General features: G+C 41.1%; 1 protein-coding gene across 1 annotated transcript in view; it reads left to right on the forward strand.

The window, feature by feature from the left end:
- Positions 1-27177, forward strand: part of vldlr (very low density lipoprotein receptor) — a 75256-nt gene that overhangs the window by 4155 nt on the left and 43924 nt on the right. Inside the window, exon 2 of the mRNA XM_034191938.1 lies at positions 25140-25259. Coding sequence (XP_034047829.1) covers positions 25140-25259 — 120 coding nt within the window. The remainder of the gene's footprint in view (positions 1-25139; positions 25260-27177) is intronic.

The following is a 27177-nucleotide window of genomic DNA, read 5'->3' on the forward strand; positions in this document are numbered from 1 at the left end:
CTTTGTTTGATCAAAATTTTTTCTAAACCTGTGAGACACATCGAAGTGGACATGGTTCGAAAAATTAAGCTGGTTTTCAGTGAAAATTTTAACAGCTGGTGAGAGATTTTGAGGTGATTCTGTCGCTTTAAGGACTTTTCACAGTGCGAGACGTCGCGCAGCGCTCTCAGGCAGCGTCATCATCCTGTTTCAAGCTTAAAACCTCCACATTTCAGGCTCTATTGATCCAGGACGTCGTGAGAGAACAGAAGTTTCAGAAGAAGTCGGTTTCAGCATTTTATCCGGATATTCCACTGTTAAAGGAGATTTTTTTAATGAAAGACGTGCGGGCGGATTGCAGCGTCGGCCCGCAGCCGCCGCGACGCTCCGTCACAGGAAAAACACCTCTGTTGGAAGCCTTGAGGACAAGTTGGAACATCTCCAGCTGATAAACAATTTCTCATATACTCACTCCACTGAAAGCCATCAAAAGCCAACTGGATTTTAACAAATGGTTATCAACACGGAGGTGTTTTTCCTGTGCTGCCGCACCGCGTCGGCTGCGTCCTGACGCGCGAACCCGTCCGCACGTCTTTCATTAAAAAAATCTCCTTTAACAGTGGAATATCCGGATAAAATGCTGAAACCGACTTCTTCTGAAACGTCTCTGTTCTCTCACGACGTCCTGGATCAATAGAGCCTGAAATGTGGAGGTTTTAAGCTTGAAACAGGCTGATGACGCTGCCTGAGAGTGCTGCGCGACGTCTCGCACTGTGAAAAGTCCTTAAAGCGACAGAATCACCTCAAAATCTCTCATCAGCTGTTAAAATTTTCACTGAAAACCAGCTTAATTTTTCGAACCATGTCCACTTCGATGTGTCTCACAGGTTTAGAAAAAATTTTGATCAAACAAAGCGCCAGTCTCTCAGCAACTTCTCAGACAAAGGAATTCCGACGAGGGGCTGGACGATTCCTCCCACAAGGAGTGCTCACAGGCGAATGACGCCACCGACAGGCATGGAAAAACTCACGCATGCGCACGAGGGTTCAAGCATGTCTGATGTAAAAACATATGAATGAAATCCATATAGTTTTTGAAAAAAATAAAAAGGACCTATACTTTACGGACAGCCCTCGTATATTTATTTATTTTTTTTAAGTGAAGCAGATTTGTCAGTGGTCTGTGTGCAGAGGTTTCATTTGGATATCGTTTTGTGAGCCTGCTCACAGGTCTCTAGTTAATTGTTGGTCTTTGTATTGGCTTTCCAGTTCAAGCAGTGATTTATGGTTTAAATAAACACCGGGCAGTCTCTGGGCCCCCAGGGCTTGCTCAGTCAGCATTAAATGTATGTAAGCAGTGGGTCAGGCAGATATGAGTCAGGAGTCTGACTGCTGAAGTGAACAGTTTTGTCCTCAGTTACCAACTCTGGGTCACTGCTGTGCGTATCTGACTTTTTCCTGATATATACCCCACATGTGCCACGTAGCAGCCTCTAGTGACCCACGACTGACGTGTCATTAGAGCATCGAATGGCTAGCATCAGCCATGCTAAGCCACGTAGTGCCATGATAACGTGATGTTGGCGCATGTTTAGGCATGAGTTTGGTCCAAACCTCTAGCCCTCCCACACCTGGTCCCTTTAAAGTGTGGGTTTTCAATTCACAGCAGCATTTAAAGATGTCACATTTTTAAATCCAGTCCAAAAATAAATGCTCCAGTACAGTCTTGCGGTTGTGCACCAGGTTGTTGTCCAGCTAGAACCGAACCAAGGGATCCTGGACAGCTGCCTCTGTGCTCCTCACTGGCTCTGTGGCTCACTGGCTTTATTTCTTCTGCGGCTTTAAACACGCACATCGTAATCCCACTTTTAACTTTGTGTTTGTCCGTTTATTTCTGCAATTTCACTCTTTTGCGTGCACGCTGCTGTTCTGCATTGCTGGACAGCCACCTCTGTGCCTTCTCACTGGCTTCCTTTCCATCCGTGTCTTGCTGGCTCTATTTTTTCCCCTGGCTTTAAAGTCATTTTCACACTGTGATCCCACTTTTAACTTTGTGTTTGTCCGTTTATTTCTGCATAATGGCGTTCTTGCGCATGCGCGCTGCTACACAATGAGGTGGCTGCTTTAATTATATACACCCAGGGCTTGACATAAACCAGTTTGCCCCACTGGCCCATAGGGCCAGTAGAATTTAGAAGTTAGTGGCCCACAGTGTGGGAGCACTGGCCCATGTTTTTGCGCACGAGAGTTCATGATATTCCACCTTAAAATCCTGCAAATAAAACTGCCTGTATAATATAAACCAATTCAGAAAAAAAAAAAAATAGTCTATGGACCATGAAGTAAAAAAAAAAAAAGAATTTATCAGAGGGCATTCTCAAGTGTAAAAAATAGTGACTCCCATAAAATTTAGAGGGCATTTTTAAGCAACCCTCAGAGTTGGCTAACTCAGTCAGAAATGTAAAATATAGATGTAGGTCCATAGCAAAACTAAAAAGTATGCCTTGTCTGGATTGGAGTTATAGATCTAAAATTGAAAAAAAAAATGCTTGGCTCCTTTGCTAATGTTGTCAACATGGGGTTTTCACAAAAACAAGCTGGTTAGACTTTTAAACTAGCTTCAAAAAACTACTTTACTTGTCAGCATACGACGGATATGCCCTGCAGATTTGGCAGAAAACCTCATTCTTCTCTCGGTCATGACCAAGCCACGGCCATTTCTGTGGCCAGGTTGGGCCAAAACCTCTCTTCCTCTTGTTTCTTTCATATAGCCTTAACTCATCACTAAGCTTCCTCTTCTGGCCAATTCCTTCAGCAAAACTTTCCTGGTTGTTGTCTGGGCTTGGGTGGATGTAGCTTAAACATATTTCAAAGCATTCTGTTATATTTGCGTCTTGTTAGTCTTCATTTCTTGCAGCTTCCCGCACATTTAAAGATGGTAACGAACATTGCCGAAGATCGGTGATGGAAACACCGCTTGTGAATTTTCTGTCTACTAAAAGTAGGCTTTAAAGGTTTTCTGAGTCTTAAAGTAAATAAATATGAAATTGGTTACTGGATCCTTAAACTCTGGACCTAAATAAACTCTATATGGTGGGCTCCTTGATCTCTGAATATAAATAGAAATAAACAAAATCTTGTTTTTGTTGAAAGCATTTCCTTTCAGACATTATTGGTATGAATGTCTTTCCATACCTCTGAGCTGAACTCTTGCAGCTGGCTGTGCTTCACATCAGCATCAGTTTCATTCATAAAGAATGCAGGACGTCTCGTTTTGGGAAGGAAAAAAAGTTTTAGTTGATTTTCTGTATTATGTTTGGAAAGAGGTGTCATTTTATTTAAAGCAGCAATTTGTTTTGAAGTTATTAATTCCGACCAGACTGTGTCTCAGCAGAGCCGTGCAGCGTTTGGAGCTGTGCCAACGGAACGGAGGACGATTCTCGTTTCTTGACTGCCACAAGATCGATCCCACTTACCGACCTTAATCTGCACAAAAGTAACTCAGTCACGATTGACATATTTTAATGGCTGTGAGAGGAGTTAAGAAGTGGACTTGCCGCTTCTGAAGAGTTATTACTATTATTGCTGTTGTTGTTGCTATTATAAATATATAAATTTAAAAAAAATTTAATACATTTGACTCTCTTACGACAACAAGCCCTGAGCCATTAATTATTATGCATAAAACAAATGCACACAAATGTGCTGAAATGCCAACAGCTAATCAATCAATCAATTCAATCAATTTTATTTATATAAGTATGAGTAAGGATCTGGTTAGACACCATGTTTCTAAGATTTGTGGGGCCAAGTACAATAACTTCAGTTTTATCTGAGTTTAAAAGCAGGAAATTAGAGGTCATCCATGTCTGTCTGTTTAGCTAATTGGTGTGTGTCCTCTGGCTTCATGGATAGATAAAGCTGGGTATCATCTGCGTAACAATGAAAATTTAAGCAATGCCGTCTAATAATACTGCCTAAGGGAAACATGTATAAACTGAATAAAATTGGTCCTAGCACAGAACCTTGTGGAACTCCATAATTAACCTTAGTCTGTGAAGAAGATTCCCCATTTACATGAACAAATTGTAATCTATTAGATAAATATGATTCAAACCACCGCAGCGGATTGCCTTTAATACCTATGGCATGCTCTAATCTCTGTAATAAAATTTTATGGTCAACAGTATCAAAAGCAGCACTGAGGTCTAACAGAACAAGCACAGAAATGAGTCCACTGTCTGAGGCCATAAGATCATTTGTAACCTTCACTAATGCTGTTTCTGTACTATGATGAATTACGATACATTACGATAATTCCGCTACACCACTTCATCAGGAAGCTGGATTTTATCTTTTTAATTCATTTTTATCAAGTTGTAAAGATTTGCTTTCAGTTTGAGTTAAGGAAGATAATTTTAGAAAAAAAATAATTGAAATGGAATAAACAAAATAAAGTGTGAAATACCAAGTGTTCCAATACGTTTGAGGGCAATTGAGAAACACTGAGGAGCAGCATCTTACATCTCATATATAGTGCAGCAGATAAGAGAATATTTAGAGTGGAATCCTACAAATGGTGATACAAGCATCAAATTCGGCACAGATAATCCACAGACATGAACTCTTTTGAAAAAAACTGATTGGCCACTTGAATTTTCAAAAGGCAGCCAGGTAGTGGTCAATTGAAGAATTACACAGGGGTCAAAATTAAAAGCTGTTCCAATCATATAGAAAACTACACCACATTATTTACCTGATCATAAAGCTTCCAAAAAGGTGTAGTTTGGACAATCTGTGACTGATTGTTATGAGGTCAAAGCAGCAAGAATGGTGACAAAGGTCAGTTTCAGTTTGTACAGGGGTCAAAGTTAAGTTGCTCCAATTTTGGTAAAAATTATGCGAATTATTGGTGGAGTTAATCGTGTTTTAAAAATTAACAGTTTGCATCATGTGTCATGCTTAGTTCATGTTACAGGGTAACATATGTCACATGGACATTGACCTTGTTTGACCTGTACTTTGGAGACCAAGCATTCAGCACTGTCAAAACTATTCCATTTATTAATTCTATAAATAGTAATTTAAAATTTTGACCCCTGTGTAATTCTTCAATTGACCCCTACCTGGCCACCTATTGAAAATTCAAGTGGCCATTCATTTTTGTTTTTTGTTGTTTTTTTAAGTATAGTGACTAAGCTGTATTTGTGCTGAATGTGATGCTTGTATCAACATTCGAAGGATTGTTTTAGTTATCTGCTGCACTAATAAGCCAACAGAGCATGAACCAGCTGCCATCTGTGAGCTTAAATATGTGTATATAAGGCAACCTGAATTAAAGGAGAAATGCTGCTTTTAACAACCTGGACCTCATTTCTTGCATAAAATAGTCGTTTACTCACCAATATAAGTTTGGTGTGATAAGAAGTCCATAGTTCAAACGTGTTCAGTTCAAATCTGAGGCTAACATTTTTCTTCTTCTACTAAGGTGGATTAGAGCTTTTTGTGGTACACAGCACCAACTACTGGACAGGAGGAACCTAGCAGTCAATATGACTCACTAATTTCAAAATGAAGGTCTTTCAACCACATGTGCGGTGCCGTGACATGTCAATCATCTGTGTCCAATCTGATTTCAGGGGAGTCCAGTGAAACCTCGGCCTCCACTCTAGCTCCACCCATGCCAGGAAGTGATCAACATTTGACATTTCCTGTTTCACCGTGACTGAAAATTTGGCACTTCCTGTTTGAGTGTGAGCTTGCCAATGAGTTCCTACAAGATTCCATGGGATCTCATCTGTCAATCCAGGAAGTGTTTGACATTTGGCATTTCCTGTTTCACTGGATTAGGAATTTGGCACTTCCTGTTTGGGCCACAGTGTACCATGAGCGAGCTTCGTGCCGCTTCGCTCGTAATATTGAATGATTTTCACAAATAAACCCGTGAAAAAATGAGGACAGGACTACAGCCATTACAGCATATGTTCTCTGTTAAATACAGTCGTATCGTTCCGATTGTCACATCTGGCACGCGTTTAATGAACTTTGTCCATCCTTCTTTGAGCTAGTTACGAACACTTGCTGCAGTGTTATCCATAGATTCAGCCATGTCCATGTAGCTTACGTGGAACATACATATCCGTGAACTAATACTTTGCACACCCAAATCTGCACCACAGATAGATATGGGGATCCAGATCCAGAGTGGCAGATGTCAGAAATCTCCGATTGCTCTTGTTTTGATATGTTGCACCCCTGGTTTGACGCAATCAAACTGCACTGATGGATCTGGTCAAACACACACTGATCCTGTTAACGGATGGATCCAGGTCAACATACTGCATGCGCACCTACATCACTGCCATTATGGAAGTCTATTTCCTAATGAATACTGGGGATTGTGAGTGTGTGTTGAGTGACATTTTAAAGCATGTACAACCCCCGGCAATAATTATGGAATCACCGGCCTCGGAGGATATTCATTCAGTTGTTTAATTTTGTAGAAAAAAAGCAGATCACAGACATGACACAAAACTAAAGTCATTTCAAATGGCAACTTTCTGGCTTTAAGAAACACTAAGAAATCAGGAAAAATAATTGTGGCAGTCAGTAACGGTTACTTTTTTAGACCAAGCAGAGGGAAAAAATATGGAATCACTCAATTCTGAGGAATAAATTATGGAATCACCCTGTAAATTTTCATCCCCAAAACTAACACCTGCATCAAATCAGATCTGCTCATTAGTCTGCATCTAAAAAGGAGTGATCACACCTTGGAGAGCTGTTGCACCAAGTGGACTGACATGAATCATGGCTCCAACACGAGAGATGTCAATTGAAACAAAGGAGAGGATTATCAAACTCTTAAAAGAGGGTAAATCATCACGCAATGTTGCAAAAGATGTTGGTTGTTCACAGTCAGCTGTGTCTAAACTCTGGACCAAATACAAACATGGGAAGGTGGTTAAAGGCAAACATACTGGTAGACCAAGGAAGACAAAGCATCAAGACAGAAAACTTAAAGCAGTATGTCTCAAAAATTGAAAATGCACAACAAACAAATGAGGAACGAATGGGAGGAAACTTGAGTCAACGTCTGTGACCGAACTGTAAGAAACCGCCTAAAGGAAATGGGATTTCAAATCAAATCAATTTCATTTCTATAGCGCCAAATCACAACAAAGAGTTGCTCCAAGGCGCTTCATATTGCAAGGCAAAGCCATACAGTAATTACAGAAAAACCCCAACTGTCAAAATGACCCCCTGTGAGCAAGCACTTGGCGACAGTGGGAAGGAAAAACTCCCTTTTAACAGGAAGAAACCTCCAGCAGAACCAGGCTCAGGGAGGGGCAGTCTTCTGCTGGGACTGGTTGGGGCTGAGGGAGAGAACCAGGAAAAAGACATGCTGTGGAGGGGAGCAGAGATCAATCACTAATGATTAAATGCAGAGTGGTGCATACAGAGCAAAAAGAGAAAGAAACACTCAGTGCATCATGGGAACCCCCCAGCAGTCTAAGTCTGTAGCAGTATAACTAAGGGATGGTTCAGGGTCACCTGATCCAGCCCTAACTATAAGCTTTAGCAAAAAGGAAAGTTTTAAGCCTAATCTTAAAAGTAGAGAGAGTGTCTGTCTCCCTGATCTGAATTGGGAGCTGGTTCCAGAGGAGAGGAGCCTGAAAGCTGAAGGCTCTGCCTCCCATTCTACTCTTACAAACCCTAGGAACTACAAGTAAGCCTGCAGTCTGAGAGCAAAGCGCTCTATTGGGGTGATATGGTACTATGAGGTCCCCAAGATAAGATGGGACCTGATTCTTCAAAACCTTATAAGTAAGAAGAATAATTTTAAATTCTATTGTAGAATTAACAGGAAGCCAATGAAGAGAGGCCAATATGGGTGAGATATGCTCTCTCCTTCTAGTCCCTGTCAGTACTCTAGCTTCAGCATTTTGAATTAACTGAAGGCTTTTCAGGGAACTTTTAGGAGAACCTGATAATAATGAATTACAATAGTCCAGCCTAGAGGAAATAAATGCATGAATTAGTTTTTCAGCATCACTCTGAGACAAGACCTTTCTAATTTTAGAGATATTGCGCAAATGCAAAAAAGCAGTCCTACATATTTGTTTAATATGCGCATTGAATGACATATCCTGATCAAAAATGACTCCAAGATTTCTCACAGTATTACTAGAGGTCAGGGTAATGCCATCCAGAGTAAGGATCTGGTTAGACACCATGTTTCTAAGATTTGTGGGGCCAAGTACAATAACTTCAGTTTTATCTGAGTTTAAAAGCAGGAAATTAGAGGTCATCCATGTCTTTATGTCTGTAAGACAATCCTGCAGTTTAGCTAATTGGTGTGTGTCCTCTGGCTTCATGGATAGATAAAGCTGGGTATCATCTGCGTAACCATGAAAATTTAAGCAATACCGTCTAATAATACTGCCTAAGGGAAGCATGTATAAAGTGAATAAAATTGGTCCTAGCACAGAACCTTGTGGAACTCCATAATTAACCTTAGTCTGTGAAGAAGATTCCCCATTTACATGAACAAATTGTAATCTATTAGATAAATGATTCAAACCACCGCAGCGCAGTGCCTTTAATACCTATGGCATGCTCTAATCTCTGGAATAAAACTTTATGGTCAACAGTATCAAAAGCAGCACTGAGGTCTAACAGAACAAGCACAGAGATGAGTCCACTGTCAGAGGTTATAAGAAGATCATTTGTAACCTTCACTAATGCTGTTTCTGTACTATGATGAATTCTAAACCCTGACTGAAACTCTTCAAATAGACCATTCCTCTGCAGATGATCAGTTAGCTGTTTTACAACTACCCTTTCAAGAATTTTTGAGAGAAAAGGAAGGTTGGAGATTGGCCTATAATTAGCTGAGATAGCTGGGTCAAGTGATGGCTTTTTAAGTAATGGTTTAATTACTGCCACCTTAAAAGCCTGTGGTACATAGCCAACTAATACAGATAGATTGATCGCATTAATTAATGGTAGGGCTTCCTTGAGCAGCCTGGTAGGAATGGGGTCTAATAGACATGTTGATGGTTTGGAGGAAGTAACTAATGAAAATAACTCAGACAGAACAATCTGAGAGAGAGTCTAACCAAATACCGGCATCACTGAAAGCAGCCAAAGATAACGATATGTCTTTGGGATGGTTATGAGTAATTTTTTTCTCTAATAGTTAAAATTTTATTAGCAAAGAAAGTCATGAAGTCATTACTAGTTAAAGTTAAAGGAATACTTGGCTCAATAGAGCTCTGACTCTGTCAGCCTGGCTACAGTGCTGAAAAGAAACCTGGGGTTGTTCTTATTTTCTTCAATTAGTGATGAGTAGTAAGATGTCCTAGCTTTACAGAGGGCTTTTTTTTATATTTATTTATTTATTTTTTATCTTTTTCCAGGCTAAGTGAAGATCTTCAAAATTAGTGAGACGCCATTTCCTCTCCAACGTACGGGTTATCTGCTTTAAGCTGCGAGTTTGAGTTATACCACGGAGTCAGGCACTTCTGATTTAAAGCTCTCTTTTTCAGAGGAGCTACAGCATCCCAAGTTGTCTTCAATGAGGATGTAAAACTATTGACGAGATACTCTATTTCACTTACAGAGTTTAGGTAGCTACTCCGCACTGTGTTGGTATATGGCATTAGAGAACATAAAAAAGGAATCATATCCTTAAACCTAGTTACAGTGCTTTCTGAAAGACTTCTAGTGTAATGAAACTTATTCCCCACTGCTGGGTAGTCCATCAGAGTAAATGTTATTAAGAAATGATCAGACAGAAGTGAGTTTTCAGGGAATACTGTTAAGTCTTCAATTTCCATACCATAAGTCAGAACAAGATCTAAGATATGATTAAAGTGGTGGGTGGACTCATTTACATTTTGAGCAAAGCCAATTGAGTCTAATAATAGATTAAATGCAGTGTTGAGGCTGTCATTCTCAGCATCTGTGTGGATGTTAAAATCTCCCACTATAATTATCTTATCTGAGCCAAGCACTAAGTCAGACAAAAGGTCTGAAATTCACAGAGAAACTCACAGTAACGACCAGGTGGACGATAGATAATAATAAATAAAACTGGTTTTTGGGACTTCCAATTTGGATGGACAAGACTAAGAGTCAAGCTTTCAAATGAATTAAAGCTCTGTCTGGGTTTTTGATTAATTAATAAGCTGCAATGGAAGATTGCTGCTAATCCTCCGCCTCGGCCCGTGCTACTAGCGTTCTGGCAGTTAGTGTGACTCGGGGGTGTTGACTCATTTAAACTAACATATTCATCCTGCTGTAACCAGGTTTCTGTAAGGCAGAATAAATCAATATGTTGAACAATTATTATATCATTTACTAACAGGGACTTAGAAGAGAGAGATCTAATGTTTAATAGACCACATTTAACTGTTTTAGTCTGTGGTGCAGTTGAAGGTGCTACATTTTTTCTTTTTGAATTTGTATGCTTAAATAGATTTTTACTGGTTATTGGTGGTCTGGGAGCAGGCACAGTCTCTACGGGGATGGGGTAATGAGGGGATGGCAGGAGGAGAGAAGCTGCAGAGAGGTGTGTAAGACTACAACTCTGCTTCCTGGTCCCAACCCTGGATAGTCACGGTTTGGAGGATTTAAGAAAATTGGCCAGACTTCTAGAAATGAGAGCTGCTCCATCCAAAGTGGGATGGATGCCGTCTCTCCTAACAAGACCAGGTTTTCCCCAGAAGCTTTGCCAATTATCTATGAAGCCCACGTCATTTTTTGGACACCACTCAGACAGCCAGCAATTCAAGGAGAACATGCGGCTAAACATGTCACTCCCGGTCCGATTGGGGAGGGGCCCAGAGAAAACTACAGAGTCCGGCATTGTTTTTGCAAAGTTACACACCGATTCAATGTTAATTTTAGTGACCTCCGATTGGCGTAACCGGGTGTCATTACTGCCGACGTGAATTACAATCTTAACAAATTTACGCTTAGCCGTACCCAGCAGTTTCAAATTTCCTTCAGTGTCGCCTGCTCTGGCCCTGGCCCCCGGAAGACAATTGACTATGGTTGCTGGTGTCGCTAACTTCACATTTCTCAAAACAGAGTCACCAGTAACCAGAGTTTGATCCTTGGCGGGTGTGTCGCCGAGTGGGGGGTAAAACGGTTAGAAATATGAACGGGTTGGCGGTGTACACGGGGCTTCTGTTTAGGACTACGCTTCCTCCTCACAGTCACCCAGTCAGCCTGCTTTCCCGGCTGCTCGGGATCTGCCGGAGGGGAACTAACGGCGGCTAAGCTACCTTGGTCCGCACCAACTACAGGGGCCTGGCTAGCTGTAGGATTTTCCAAGGTGCGGAGCCGAGTCTCCAATTCGCCCAGCCTGGCCTCCAAAGCTACGAATAAGCTACACTTATTACAAGTACCATTACTGCTAAAGGAGGCCGAGGAATAACTAAACATTTCAGACCCAGAGCAGAAAAGTGCGGGAGAGACAGGAGAAGCCGCCATGCTAAACCGGCTAAGAGCTAGTAGCTGCGCTAAGCTAGCGGATTCCTAAAAACACACGAAGTGAATAATGTGTAAATAATTTAGAGGTGATTCAGCAGAGGGAGTGCTTTAGTTAAGGCACGTGAAGATTACACTGTGAAACAAATCGTTATCTAGATCAATCTAAGTGCGCAGATTAAACAGCTAACAGATACAGCAAAACACCGCTGTGCTCCAGAACAGGAAGTGATACAATACCGCAGTGAGAGCCAACCACCAGTAGAGGCAAGCAAGAGCTAATGCTAACTTTAACATTGAAAACACCATAGACATGCTAACACGTTAGCACCAGTCCCATTTTTAAGTTTTACAATACATCTATCAACTGTTTCAGAAGACTCTAACAGGTCGGTTTAACATAAAATGGTATATATTACACGGTCATATGCTCTTAGGGTTTTAGCGGGGAAAAATTAAGAAAGTCCAATGACCCAGCGGATCAAACCATTGCTTTGTTGGTTCACGCTTCAAAGTGCAGTCACTGTGCAGAAGCAGTTAATTACAGACCTGCTGCAGGGTCTGCAATCAACGTAGGGAAATGATCATTTTCCCGACAAAGACCCTCAAACACAACGGCTGCTCTGAAGAACCAATAAGGGAATCGTTAAGCAAAAGACTATCAGTGGATCGAATCATTTCTTAACGATACCCAACCCGAAATGCGAGATGTGGCGCGAGACCAAAACAAAGAAGACCAGAACAAACATGACAGACTCTGTGAAGTTTGACATGGAGATGTGAAGAAATTTGACTTTGCTGCCGCAAATAAATAGAATTTTGCGTATTTTTGTAGTGGCCTGAGCGGGCCATCGTTTGATAAATTGTAGTGGGCCAAATCGGCGCCGGGCCAGTGCGCAAATGGCTATGTCAAGCCCTGTACACCTGCTGCCGCAACTCGTGGATCACTTTCAAAAAAAAATTCTTTATCTTCCGCAGCTCACGAGTCACCATGATACCACCTTTAACTTTCTGTTATGTCTTCAAAATCGGTCTTTTACACGCTCTCCTTCTCTGTTGCTGCACAGCTCTGCACTGCTTTTAGTGGCTTTACTGGAGTTACTTCTTCCGCGGCTTTAAACAGTCATCCAAATTTTAACTTTGTGTTCATCCATTTGTAACCTTTTTTGAGAGAAATGGGCTTTCCTTTTCTCTCAAAAATTCTTGAAAGGGTAGTTGTAAAACAGCTAACTGATCATCTGCAGAGGAATGGTCTATTTGAAGAGTTTCAGTCAGGTTTTAGAATTCATCATAATACAGAAACAGCATTAGTGAAGGTTACAAATGATCTTCTTATGGCCTCAGACAGTGGACTCATCTCTGTGCTTGTTCTGTTAGACCTCAGTGCTGCTTTTGATACTGTTGACCATAAAATTTTATTAGAGATTAGAGCATGCTATAGGTATTAAAGGCACTGCGCTGCAGTGGTTTGAATCATATTTATCTAATAGATTACAATTTGTTCATGTAAATGGGGAATCTTCTTCACAGACTAAGGTTAATTATGGAGTTTCACAAGGTTCTGTGCTAGGACCAATTTTATTCACTTTATACATGCTTCCCTTAAGCAGTATTATTAGACGGCATTGCTTAAATTTTCATTGTTACGCAGATGATACCCAGCTTTATCTATCCATGAAGCCAGAGGACACACACAAATTAGCTAAACTGCAGGATTGTCTTACAGACATAAGGACATGGATGACCCCTAATTTCCTGCTTTTAAACTCAGATAAAACTGAAGTTATTGTACTTGGCCCCACAAATCTTAGAAACATGTTGTCTAACCAGATCCTTACTCTGGATGGCATTACCCTGACCTCTTGTAATACTATGAGAAATCTTGGAGTCATTTTTGATCAGGATATGTCATTCAAAGCGCATATTAAACAAATATGTAGGACTGCTTTTTTGCATTTACGCAGTATCTCTAAAATTAGAAAGGTCTTGTCTCAGAGTGATGCTGAAAAACTAATTCATGCATTTATTTCCTCTAGGCTGGACTATTGTAATTCATTATTATCAGGTTGTCCTAAAAGTTCCCTGAAAAGCCTTCAGTTAATTCAAAATGCTGCAGCTAGAGTACTGACGGGGACTAGAAGGAGAGAGCATATCTCACCCATATTGGCCTCTCTTCATTGGCTTCCTGTTAATTCTAGAATAGAATTTAAAATTCTTCTTCTTACTTATAAGGTTTTGAATAATCAGGTCCCTTCTTATCTTAGGGACCTCGTAGTACCATATCACCCCAATAGAGCGCTTCGCTCTCAGACTGCAGGCTTACTTGTAGTTCCTAGGGTTTGTAAGAGTAGAATGGGAGGCAGAGCCTTCAACTTTCAGGCTCCTCTCCTCTGGAACCAGCTCCCAATTCAGATCAGGGAGACAGACACCCTCTCTACTTTTAAGATTAGGCTTAAAACTTTCCCTTTTGCTAAAGCTTATAGTTAGGGCTGGATCAGGTGACCCTGAACCATCCCTTAGTTATGCTGCTATAGACTTAGACTGCTGGGGGGTTCCCATAATGCACTGAGTGTTTCTTTCTCTTTTTGCTCTGTATGCACCACTCTGCATTTAATCATTAGTGATTGATCTCTGCTCCCCTCCACAGCATGTTCTCTCCCTCAGCCCCAACCAGTCCCAGCAGAAGACTGCCCCTCCCTGAGCCTGGTTCTGCTGGAGGTTTCTTCCTGTTAAAAGGGAGTTTTTCCTTCCCACTGTCGCCAAGTGCTTGCTCACAGGGGGTCGTTTTGACCTTTGGGGTTTTTACGTAATTATTGTATGGCCTTGCCTTACAATATAAAGCGCCTTGGGGCAACTGTTTGTTGTGATTTGGCGCTATATAAATAAAATTGAATTGAATTTAATCCATTATTTGCTGAAAAATCACACTCTTGTGAGCTGGCGTTCTGCCTAAATGCTCCTTTGGAGCGTGATGAGTCTCTGCCTCAGTGACTCATCACTCTTGTTAATGGATCACATGTGTGATCCATTAACAAGATATTAATCAACAATAGAAATACTTTTACAGCTAGGAACTGTTTTATCAAATTATAAAAACATTAAAAAATAGTTACCTTAAGCTGTTAAAAATCCATTCCACATGGAGCAGGAAAGAGAGGAAAAAAGCATCCAGATGAAACGGTCCTCTGTGATTCTAAGTGATTTGGTGTTTTCAGCATCCAAGGTTTGGCAGAAAATGATTAATCCGCTACAAAATAATTATTTTCTATACAGCGTCCAGCACACAGAGCAGGTGGAATTGTGTGCGCAAGAGGGCAGCCGCTCCAAAAATAGCCTCTCGGGTCCTGCGTAGCTGCCAGGTGCACGGATAATGGGCCTTTAGCAGCCTCGTAAGCACCACGCACATACCTCTAAGTTGTCGTAGTAACTCATACACAAACTGCCCCGCTGTTGTTACTAAATTTTGAACATCTTCAAATTAGTGCCACGCTCAGAGGAGCCTCTAACTGAAGATAATGCCTCTCAGAGCCACTATTCTCCCACAATAGTTGAAGAAACCCTCTCATCGCAAAGAAAACATGCTGCATGGCTCATTCATCCTTCATTATTTGGTGGGACCCAGGCGTTAGGCCTTAAAAGAGCTCCCGAAGTGAAAAAATGTTTAGAGGGAGGAGGACGTTTAAAAAGCCTAAAGGGGCATTTACACGCGCATGCCTTTGCTTCACGACACATCATGACCTATGTCATGCTGGAGAGTAAACTCGTCTTTAACGGGTGTAGACAGGATGCATAAGGGGTGCCGATGCATGCTATTGTGCACACATTTTGAAATGTTCAAAAAATCTCACACACAAATGTCGTGCTACAACACCTGGCAAAAATTATGGAATCACCGGCCTCGGAGGATGTTCATTCAGTTGTTTAATTTTGTAGAAAAAAAAGCAGATCAGAGACATGAAACAAAACTAGTCATTTCAAATGGCAACTTTCTGGCTTTAAGAAACACTATAGAAATCAGGAAAAAAAATTGTGGCAGTTAGTAACAGTTACTTTTTTTTTAGACCAAGCAGAGGGAAAAAAATATGGAATCACTCAATTCTGAGGAAAAAATTATGGAATCATGAAAAACAAAAGAACGCTCCAACACAACTAGTATTTTGTTGCACCACCTCTGGCTTTTATAACAGCTTGCAGTCTCTGAGGCATGGGCTTAATGAGTGACAAACAGTACTCTTCATGAATCTGGCTCCAACTTTCTCTGATTGCTGTTGCCAGATCAGCTTTGCAGGTTGGAGCCTTGTCATGGACCATTTTCTTCAGCTTCCACCAAAGATTTTCAATTGGATTAAGATCCGGCCTATTTGCAGGCCATGACATTGACCCTATGTGTCTTTTTGCAAAGAATGTTTTCACAGTTCTTGCTCTACGGCAAGATGCATTATCATCTTGAAAAATGATTTCATCATCCCCAAACATCCTTTCAATTGATGGGATAAGAAACGTGTCCAAAATATCAACATAAACTTGTGCATTTATTGATGATGTAATGATAGCCATCTCCCCAGTGCCTTTACCTGACGTGCAGCCCCATATCATCAATGACTGTGGAAATTTACATGTTCTCTTCAGGCAGTCATCTTTCTAAATCTCATTGGAACGGCACCAAACAAAAGTTCCAGCATCATCACCTTGCCCAATACAGATTCGAGATTCATCACTGAATATGACTTTCATCCAGTCATCCACAGTCCACGATTGCTTTTCCTTAGCCCATTGTAACCTTGTTTGTTTGTTTAGGTGTTAATGATGGCTTTCGTTTAGCTTTTCTGTATGTAAATCCCATGTCCTTTAGGCGGTTTCTTACAGTTCAGTCACAGACGTTGACTCCAGTTTCCTCCCATTCGTTCCTCATTTGTTTTGTTGTGCATTTTCGATTTTTGAGACACATTACTTTAAGTTTTCTGTCTTGACGCTTTGATGTCTTCCTTGGTCTACCAGTATGTTTGCCTTTAACAACCTTCCCATGTTTGTATTTGGTCCAGAGTTTAGACACAGCTGACTGTGAACAACCAACATCTTTTGCAACATTGCGTGATGATTTACCCTCTTAAGAGCTTGCTAATCCTCTCCTTTGTTTCAATTGACATCCGTCGTGTTGGAGCCATGATTCATGTCAGTCCACTTGGTGCAACAGCTCTCCAAGGTGTGATCACTCCTTTTTAGATGCAGACTAACGAGCAGATCTGATTTGATGCATGTTAGTTTTGGGGATGAAAATTTACAGGGTGATTCCATAATTTTTTTCCTCAATTGAGTGAGTCCATAGTTTTTTTTTTTTTTTTTTTTTTTTTTTTTTTTTTTTTTTTTTTCCCTCTCCTTGGTCTAAAAAAGTAACTGTTACTGACTGCCAGTTTTTGTTTTTGTTTTTTTTTCCTGATTTCTTAGTGTTTCTTAAAGCCAGAAAGTTGCCATTTCAAATGACTTTAGTTTTGTGTCATGTCTATGATCTGCTTTTTTTTTTTCTACAAAATTAAACAACTGAATGAACATCCTCCAAGGCCGGTGATTCCATAATTTTTGCCAGGGGTTGTACACTCAACAAAAATATAAACGCAACACTTTTGGTTTTGCTCCCATTTTGTATGAGATGAACTCAAAGATCTAAAACTTTTTCCACATACACAATATCACCATTTCCCTCAAATATTGTTCACAAACCAGTCTAAACCTGTGATAGTGAGCACTTCTCCTTTGCTGAGATAATCCATCCCACCTCACAGGTGTGCCATACCAAGATGCTGATTAGACACCATGATTAGTGCACAGGTGTGCCTTAGACTGTCCACAATAAAAGGCCACTCTGAAAGGTGCAGTTTTGTTTTATTGGGGGGGGATACCAGTCAGTATCTGGTGTGACCACCATTTGCCTCATGCAGTGCAACGCATCTCCTTCGCATAGAGTTGATCAGGTTGTCAATTGTGGCCTGTGTTATGTTGGCCCACTCCTCTTCAATGGCTGTGCAAAGTTGCTGGATATTGGCAGGAACTGGTACACGCTGTCGTATATGCCGGTCCAGAGCATCCCAAACATGCTCAATGGGTGACATGCCTGGTGAGTATGCCGGCCATGCAAGAACTGGGACATTTTCAGCTTCCAAGAATTGTGTACAGATCCTTGCAACATGGGGCCGTGCATTATCCTGCTGCAACATGAGGTGATGTTCTTGGATGGCACAACAATGGGCCTCAGGATCTCGTCACGGTATCTGTGCATTCAAAATGCCATCAATAAAATGCACCTGTGTTCTTCGTCCATAACAGACACCTGCCCATACCATAACCCCACCGCCACCATGGGCAACTCTATCCACAACATTGACATCAGAAAACCGCTCACCCACACGACACTACACATGCTGTCTGCCATCTGCCCTGGACAGTGTGAACTGGGATTCATCCGTGAAGAGAACACCTCTCCAATGTGCCAAACGCCAGCGAATGTGAGCATTTGCCCACTCAAGTCGGTTACGACGACAAACTGGAGTCAGGTCGAGACCCCGATGAGGACGACGAGCATGCAGATGAGCTTCTCTGAGACGGTTTCTGACACTTTGTGCAGAAATTCTTTGGTTATGCAAACCGATTGTTTCAGCAGCTGTCCGAGTGGCTGGTCTCAGATGATCTTGGAGGTGAACATGCTGGATGTGGAGGTCCTGGGCTGGTGTGGTTACACGTGGTCTGCGGTTGTGAGGCTGGTTGGATGTACTGCCAAATTCTCTGAAACACCTTTTGGAGACGGCTTATGGTAGAGAAATGAACACTTAATACACGAGCAACAGCTCTGGTTGACATTCCTGCTGTCAGCATGCCAATTGCACGCTCCCTCAAATCTTGCGACATCTGTGGCATTGTGCTGTGTGATAAAACTGCACCTTTCAGAGTGGCCTTTTATTGTGGGCAGTCTAAGGCACACCTGTGCACTAATCATGGTGTCTAATCAGCATCTTGATATGGCACACCTGTGAGGTGGGATGGATTATCTCAGCAAAGGAGAAGTGCTCACTATCACAGATTTAGACTGGTTTGTGAACAATATTTGAGAGAAATGGTGATATTGTGTATGTGGAAAAAGTTTTAGATCTTTGAGTTTATCATACAAAATGGGAGCAAAACCAAAAGTGTTGCGTTTATATTTTTGTTGTGTATGTGGTGCGACCTAATCACCAACACGACGTGCAGCTCGTCAGGTGGAGTAAACAAGCAGTGAAGAGGGCAAGTGCTGATGTCAGCAGATCACAGATGAGCACCGCTCGTCTCAAGGATTATAACAAGAAGTTGTTAAATCTGTTATAAACATAAAAATACTTCAACATCTGCACACAAGAAGGAAAAAACACACAATTGTTTTATCCAGCTGTTTTTTAGACGGCTTAAAATGCTTTCTGCAGCTTGTTAGGCGCGAGTTTAAACGGCTCCGGCTGCAGCATCCTCTGTGATTCAGGAAGTGATTAGAGCCGTTTTCAACGGCCAATTTGCAGAAAAAAATGATTAATCTGCCACAAAATAATTTTATATAAGTAGCGTCCAGCGCAGGGCACGTGGCAGCCGGTAGAACAAAGAACGGAGGCCAGCTGTGAACACAACAGGTGGGATCTTCACAACACAGGTCGTGCTGTTGCGTGAAGCAAAGGCATGGGTCTTAAGACTGTCCTAAACAGACAAGACAGAGGAAGGAGAGAGATTCGCCATCTGTTGAATGGCAGTGATTCATTAATGTGCTACCAGCTTGACCGTGCAGGGATAATGTTTGTGGTTGACCTAATTAGCAATGATCTTACTTTTCCCACCCTGCATAGTAACTTTTATCTTTAGGGTACTTCATGGACAAGAGCCCTGGGTCCGTATCCACGAAGCAGCCTAAGGCTAAAAATAGCTCCTAGTGACATTATTCTAAGAAAAAGCTTAGAATTCCTCAAATTCTTAGACATTTCTTAGAATTTTCCCTTGGTAAGATGAAAGTTGTCCACAAAGCAACGTAGGCCTTAAGAGAGCTCCTAAGGTGCCAAACTGCTAAGAAGAGGGAGGAGGACTTTTAAGAAGCCTAAGGCCTGGTTCACACGGCAGGATAATTAGGCAGATATCGGACCTGATCTTCGCCTTCAGACAATCTTAAGGAAGCCCCGACAATCGTGATGACGCTAAAGATAATCTTATCAGATATTCTTGCCGTGGTGTGTTAAGAGCACTCTGATCTGCTCGGAAGGATGTCAAGGGTGCTCCGATCGCAAATCGGGGATATTCAACATGTTGGATTGTCTTGGCCCAATATGTGTGTGGTGTCCTCCGACCTCATACGAGTACACGGCCTGCTGAATGTGTCGTGTAGCCAATCAGAAAGCGATATGACAGCGTACGGAGCGGAAAATGAAATCAAAACAGCTGTTCTGACTTACCAGAAAGTCTGGTGGTCATGCTGTCTCCACTCCTTTAAAGAACGCTTTTTCTCTTTGTATTGTTTATTTCCCTCTGTTTTAAATGGTCCACAAAGTATCTGTTTACTGTGAAGTCACGTTTAATCTCGATTTTGCGAGATTTCCTGTCTGAGCTGGGAATGTTCATGTGTGGTCGTGTTCTTGCCGTGTGGCTGAACACCACACACTGTACGACAAAACCTCTTAGATCTATGATTCCCCCCCATGTGTGGTCTCTCAGGTTTTAGAAACCTAAAGATAACTTTAAAATCCTGTTGTGTGAACCAGGCTTAAGAGTGTCTTAAACAGAGGAGATGGCGGAAAAGACAGAGGAAGCAGATATATTCACCGTATGTAGAATGCCAGTGAGTTGGTAACACGTTACCAACATGACAATGTAATTATTTTGTTAATTTACTGTCTTAATGTATTTATAAATTGTTTAGGTTCTTATCATACGAGGTCTATTAGATAATAAACCGACCCTTTTATTTTTTTTTAACTATATTGATTTGAATGACATGCGATTACACCAATCATGCTTGAACCCTCATGCGCATGCGTGAGCTTTTTCGCGCGTGTCAGTGACGTCATTTCCCTGTGGGCAGGCCTTGAGTGAGATGTGGTCCCGCTCTCTCGGCTGAATTCCTTTGTTTCACGCTGCTCGAGACGGCGCGCGTTGCTTTATCAACATTTTTTCTGGACCTGTGAGGAATATCCGAGTGGACACTATTCGAGAAATTAAGCTGGTTTTCGGTGAAAAGTTTAACGGCTGAGAGATTATGGGGTGTTTCTGTTGGTGTAAGGGCTTCCCACAGAGCAGGACGTCGTGCAGCACTTCCAGGCGCCGTCGTCGGCCTGTTTTGACCTGAAAACATCCTAATTTAAGGCTTAATTCACCCAGGACGTCGTGAGAGAACAGAAGATTCAGAAGAGGCCGGCATGAGGACTTTATGCGGACATTCCACTGTTTAAGGACATTTTTTAATGAAAGACGTGCACGCAAATTCGCCGAGTTGCTTCCGTGACGACTCGGCAAATCTGTGTGCGCCGCGACAGGAAAAACACCTCAGTGTTGAAAACCATTTGTAAAATTCAGGCGGTTTTTGATGGCTTCCAACAAGTGAGTAACTGAGAAATTGTTTAACAGCTTGGGCATGTTCCATCTTGCCCGTTAAGGTTTGCAACGGAGGTGTTTTTCCTGTCGAGACCCCCCGCGGTCGGGTCCGGCCCGACATGCGACTCTGCCCGCACGTTCTTTCATTACAAAATGTCCGTTAATGGAATGTCCGAATAAACTCCTCATGCCGACTTCTTCTGGAAGTTCTCTGACGACGTCCTGGGTCAACAGAGCCTGAAATGTGGAAGTTTTCAACTTGAAACGGCGAGATGCTGCCGCCTCGAAGCACAGATCGCCGTCAGGCGCCGTCAGGCGTCCTTACGGCGACACTACCAGACCAAAATCTCTCATCAGCCGTTAAAAGTTTTACCGAAAACCAGCTGAATTTATCAAATGGTGTCCACTCAGTTGTGCCTTACAGTTTTTAAAAAATTTTGATCAAAGCAGTCTGAGCCATTCCTAAACAATGAAAAAATCGACGAGAGGGTGGGCCACTCCTCACTCAGACTGCCCACAGGCGAATGACGTAACCGACAGGCGTGAAAAAACTCTCGTATGCCCATGAGGGTTCAAGCATGTCTGATGTAATCACACGTGATTCAAATCCATATGGTTTTTGAAAAAAATAAGGTCGGATACTTTTCTAATAGACCTCGTATACACTGTTAATGTCATTATCATTATTATCTGTATTTTCTTTTATCACATCCATTTTGTCATTTGATTTTAAATGGATCACAATGGAAATAAGTGTCTTCACTTTCGTGTCATGCTTGTATTTACACTTATATTATGCACTTACAATGAATGTACCAGTGTTGTATAAAGTACCGGAAAATCACACTTACCCATTTTAAAAAAATTACTTTGGTAGAAGTTCAAGTAACCGATTGAAATGCTGCTCAGGTAAAGGTCTTAAAGTATCTAGTATTTATTGTACTTAAGTATGACAAGTAATGTACAACTAAATGTATTGAAGTAAAAGTACAAGTAAATGTTAATCAAAAACAGACTCTTTTTTTTATAAAAGTTTATCTAGGCTTGTAAATGACTGGTAGTATTAGTCAAAATACTGAAAATTGTGCACATCACACAAAAACACTTCAGAAACAAGGTTTCAAAACCTAAACAAGAGTAGGCTACTCACTAGGTGTTCACAGGAAACAGTTTTCTGTGTAGGCTCTCAGTTGTCCAGGTGGTTTCCATAGTAGAGAAGCTTGAATCTTCGACTGGACTGGGTTGCTTGACGCTAGGACATTTCGCTTCAAATCAAAGTTAGCTGAGGAAGCTTCTGCGATTTGAAGCGAAACGTCCTCGCGTCAAGCAACCCAGTCCAGTCAAAGATTCAAGCTTCTCAACACAGGAAAGTTATTTATTTCTATATTTATTTGTCATTGTTACATGGTTTGATCTTTTATTTTGTTTCAATGGTTGTCTTTTTCTCTAAAATTGTATTGTAACATTATTAGTCTATTATTATTATTGTCTATTATGTAGACTGTTATTGTTGTTGCTATAATATATGAATAAAAATACATTTTAAAAAATTACAATTTGACTTTTACGACAACGAACACAAATCAACACAAACGTGCTGATCCGAACAGCTTAATGCTACCTTTAACATTGAAAACACCATAGACATGCTTTTTGTTAGCATCGGTCCCATTTTTTTAAGTTATAAAATACATCTGTCAACTGTTTCAGTAGACCATAACAGGTCGGTTTAACATAAAATATTAAATATTACTCAGACATATGCTCTCCAGGGTTTTAGCGTGAAATAAATTAGGATAAAGCGACATAAAGATTAGACCTGCAGCGGGTCTGTAATCAATGTAGAGAAATGATCACAGATCTGCAGCGGGTCTGTAATCAATGTAGAGAAATGATCACAGATCTGCAGCGGGTCTGTAATCAATGTAGAGAAATGATCATTTTCCTGACAAACACCCCACAAGTACGCAACTGCAAAAAAGCCTACCGGACATGACTCATGACAAATCGGCCTGACTTCGTTGCAGTAACTAGTAGTGGTGTCTTTGGCAGAAAACGCTACTTTTTTTCGTGTGTGTCTTTTTTTTTGTTTTTTTTTTGTAACGAGTAACGTCATGGCAATGTATGCACAAAATGTATCGGAGTAGAAGTATGCAATTAAGGTCAGAAATGTAGTGAAGTGAAAGTAAGCTGAATAAAAAAAAAAAAAAAAAAAAAAAAAAAAAAAAAAAAACTCAAGTAAAGTACAAAGTCTCCCAAAACGTACTTAAGTACAGTAGTGAAGTATTTTTACTTAGTTACTATACAACACTGGAATGTACTAAATAAACTCACGCATGCACGCTTTTAATAGATATTTGGCATGTGAATGACGTACGCTCAAACATTTTCAAGCAGTATAACAGTTATTTAATTTTGCTGGGTTTCATCACAAAACAGTTATTCTCACCACTACACATCTTAATGCCGTTCAGGTTATATGATCTGTCGATTTCACTGTCCATTCATGACTAGGAGGGTGGAATGCATTTGTTTTGTTTTTTTGTCTCCTCCCTTTCTGTGACAACCAATCACAGCTCTTAGAGGACTGCATCATACCTGGTAATGGTGTTGACCCCGCCTCACAAAGATAGGAGTTTCTGTCCCCTTGTTGCTCTCAGACACCTGCTGGCTCACTCTTAGGCTGAGATTCCTTGCTAGGAAATTTTAGGCCAAGTTGGAAGCTCTTTGAGAGGGCTTTGAGTTGCTTCACGGTACGGGCCCTGGAGTGTTAAGATGCCAAGGAATAGAACCAGTGGGGTAAAAGATTACAAGCACTACAGGCTGAGTGGGTCAGTTTCAGGCTGGGCTGTAATGTGCCCAAAGATGAGACTTTCAGAAGTCATAACTGCATTTTAGTTCAGTTTTATTCAAATCTGACATACAATTATATTTGTGCTTTTAGTAAAGAACAAACTGGTAATTGGGCATAAATTTGCTTTTGGGGCTGGGCTGTTGGGTTGGTGAAAAATCCAATTTTTTCGATTGCACAACGCAACTGTTGGCAAATGTTTGGATTGTCTGTTTTATATGCTGTAAGAACAAAACAATAACTTTGACTCATGTTTCTGCTTTTTCCAAGGAAATGTTGAGCAAATACTTACCCTCAGTTCAGTGTCTTCATAAAAATCAGAGTTTAAAATAATATGAAGTCTGTCTTTTTTCTTTTCTTTTTTTTTTTTAAGGCCAAGCAGGCAAGTAGTTGTGCTTGTTTTGCTACAAAGTCAGATTATGGAAATGAGTGTAAAGAAATTTGCAGTGGAGGTCTGTGGTGGGGGGGGTGTTTAATCCTCTCCCTGTTGATCCATTTCAAACCTGCAAAGCTGTAATTGAATGGGATAGTGCAGGGACAAGTGATTGGAGTACAGATGTACCTTTCAGTGTAGGGATGATCAATCTGTGCTTTATTGTAGTGGAGGAGGGAGGCAGAGTAAGTGGGGTCTCGTCTCTGGCATTGTTTAGGAGTCAAGCTGCAGATGGATGGAAGCTATTTTTGTGTCTTGAGGTTTTGGTCCTGATGGACCTCGGCCTCCTGCCAGAGGGGAGGGTGACAAACTTTGTCCTGGGTGGGAGGGATCGACCACACTCATCCCTGCTAGCCTCTGCCCTGGAGTCATACAGGTCCTGTAGGGATGGCAGACTGCAGTCACCTTCTCTGCTGCATGGGTAATGTGCTGCAGTCTGCTTCTGTCCTTGGCAGTGATGGCAGCATATCAAACAGTGATGAAAGAGGACAGGATGGACTCCATAAGGTGGTTCAGGCATCTGGGAAGGATGACCCCAGGACTAGGTGGGGTTAATGTGGCCCAGAAAAGGAAAGTTTGTGGTCCCCTACTGGAGCTGTTGTCCCCACAACCTGATGTTAGCTGTTAAGCTGAAGCTGTTAAACTGTCAACCATATAAATTGCCCTGACTTTAACGAGCTATGTAGAAGTATTTGATTGGTAGAGTGTCAAAGATAAATTAGTACTTAAATCTTCAAACTGCACTTCAGACATGGCATGAATTGTGACAAACTTTGTGTGTGTGTGTAGGTACAAAGACAGAATGTGAAACCAACCAGTTTCAGTGTGGAAACGGTCACTGTGTCCCATCGGTTTGGAAATGCGATGGTGATGAGGACTGTGCCGACGCCAGTGATGAGCGCGCCTGTGGTGAGATGCCAGACACAGCATTGGCTTGGCACTAAAACATTGTGGCAGTATATGTATTAAAAAAAAATTGACAAGGACAAGACTATTTATTTTGGTTTTGTCTGATTTGTATAAATGTTACACTTGCAATACAAATGTCTATTTAAAAAATAGAGCTGTAAGGTCTGTGTGGCAAACTGGTGTCATGGAATGCATTTGGAATAAATTTAACACTGAACCTTGAAGGCAGATACTACTAAGACTGAGCATTTAGTGCACAGTTGTTTCATCACTCAGAAATTAGGCAAGATTTTCTTCTCACTGACTGCCGCCCCCCCCCCCCCCCCCCACACACACACACACACAGACTTGCAGAGCACCATCATTCAGATCACTAAAATATTAATCCCATCATCTGATTAAAACCCACAGTTCCTGAAACTTCAAAACTACACTCTTTAAAATTGCAAATTTGATTGTAGCATTATTAATAGCACAGCTGTATCCCAGAAAAACTGAAGGCTGTACTCTTTGCACAGGCTGTCAAATTGAATTTCTACTACTGATACCAGACACCATGGTGATAATTACTACATTTTATTAGATTCTGCTGCTGTCAACAAAAATGACCCTGAAAGTTAATGTTTAATGTAGCATTTCCAGAAATCTTGTTTTTTTTGTTGTTTGTTTTGTTTTTGTTTTTTCCTTCCTTTTCTAAAAATCTTTAAGCTGCCCATTGCTGTGTATAGTCATTTTGACACTGGAAGAGCTCTGAATTTTACAATCATAACACAAAAGGCAACCCTAGTTAGCTTAGTCCAACCAGAAACTTTCCTGGCATCCCTTGATACTTGGTGACCCAGTGATTGGAGGAAAAACTAAATATGGTTCTGGCAGAAACGTGTGTGTATTTCAGGGTGGGTTTTTTTTTCCCCTCCCACATTTATCTGGGTCATGTGCATCTAAGTGGAAAAACTATGGAAACTGACAGTCTTGTGTCATGAGTGACTTTAATTTGGCATAGGATCTGCTGTTCAGAGGATGTTTACAGATCACTTCAGTAAATAAATGATGGTACTCTCCAAAGTTTATTCATTAAATGAACAGTGAAATGAAAGTTATCTGGACATGGTGAGTTTAACTAGGAAAGTGCAGGCTGCAAGCCTTTGATTTGTCTGAGTTTTGAATCAAAATTGTATCCAGGTTTGGGTCACAGAACATTGAGTTTGGCATTCTTTTAATGACGGACCTTCCCAAGTTCAAATGAATACTGAAATTGGTGAAAAACGACTAAATCCCAATTTATGCTATGCCATATCAGCAACTCGGTAGCCATGCAGAGCTGCCTGCATTGTGCGAACCCCTTGAAGCCCCTTGTCATAGCTTGACATGCGCACAGGCTGCGATTTGTCCACCAACTAAATCACTTCCTGAGTCTCCCTTTCCGGTTTCACAGCTGATGACTTTCATGACCATAGCTGTCATGGGATAAGAGTCTTGATGAAAAATGTATCTCTTCCTATTGTTCTGGCAGTGAAATGCATTGGGACACCCAACACATTAACTAGGGATTCACCCATACCACTTTTTCCCAGACTGAGTAAGAGTACTTACATTTGGGTATTCATCGATACACAGTACCGATATGAATACTTAATGATACATTACAGGTTTATGGCTTTGAAAATGTTTTATTAATCAGTTGTTCCTTACTTTTTGACTGTAACTGCTACCAATATAATTAGCTTTTTTATTTACATTTCACTTAAATTATGTAATGTTTTGAGTACAACAAATTGTGCTTTAACACTAACCATGTGTTTCTTAACGAACATGACACTACCAGACATCTCACTGAAATGTAACCTGTGGACTTCAGCACTACTACATATACCACACCAGGAACAGAACTGAAATTATCACTAACTTTACTTATGTC

This window comes from Thalassophryne amazonica, chromosome 17 (assembly GCF_902500255.1).
Source record: "Thalassophryne amazonica chromosome 17, fThaAma1.1, whole genome shotgun sequence".
NCBI classification, from domain to species: Eukaryota; Metazoa; Chordata; class Actinopteri; order Batrachoidiformes; family Batrachoididae; genus Thalassophryne; species Thalassophryne amazonica.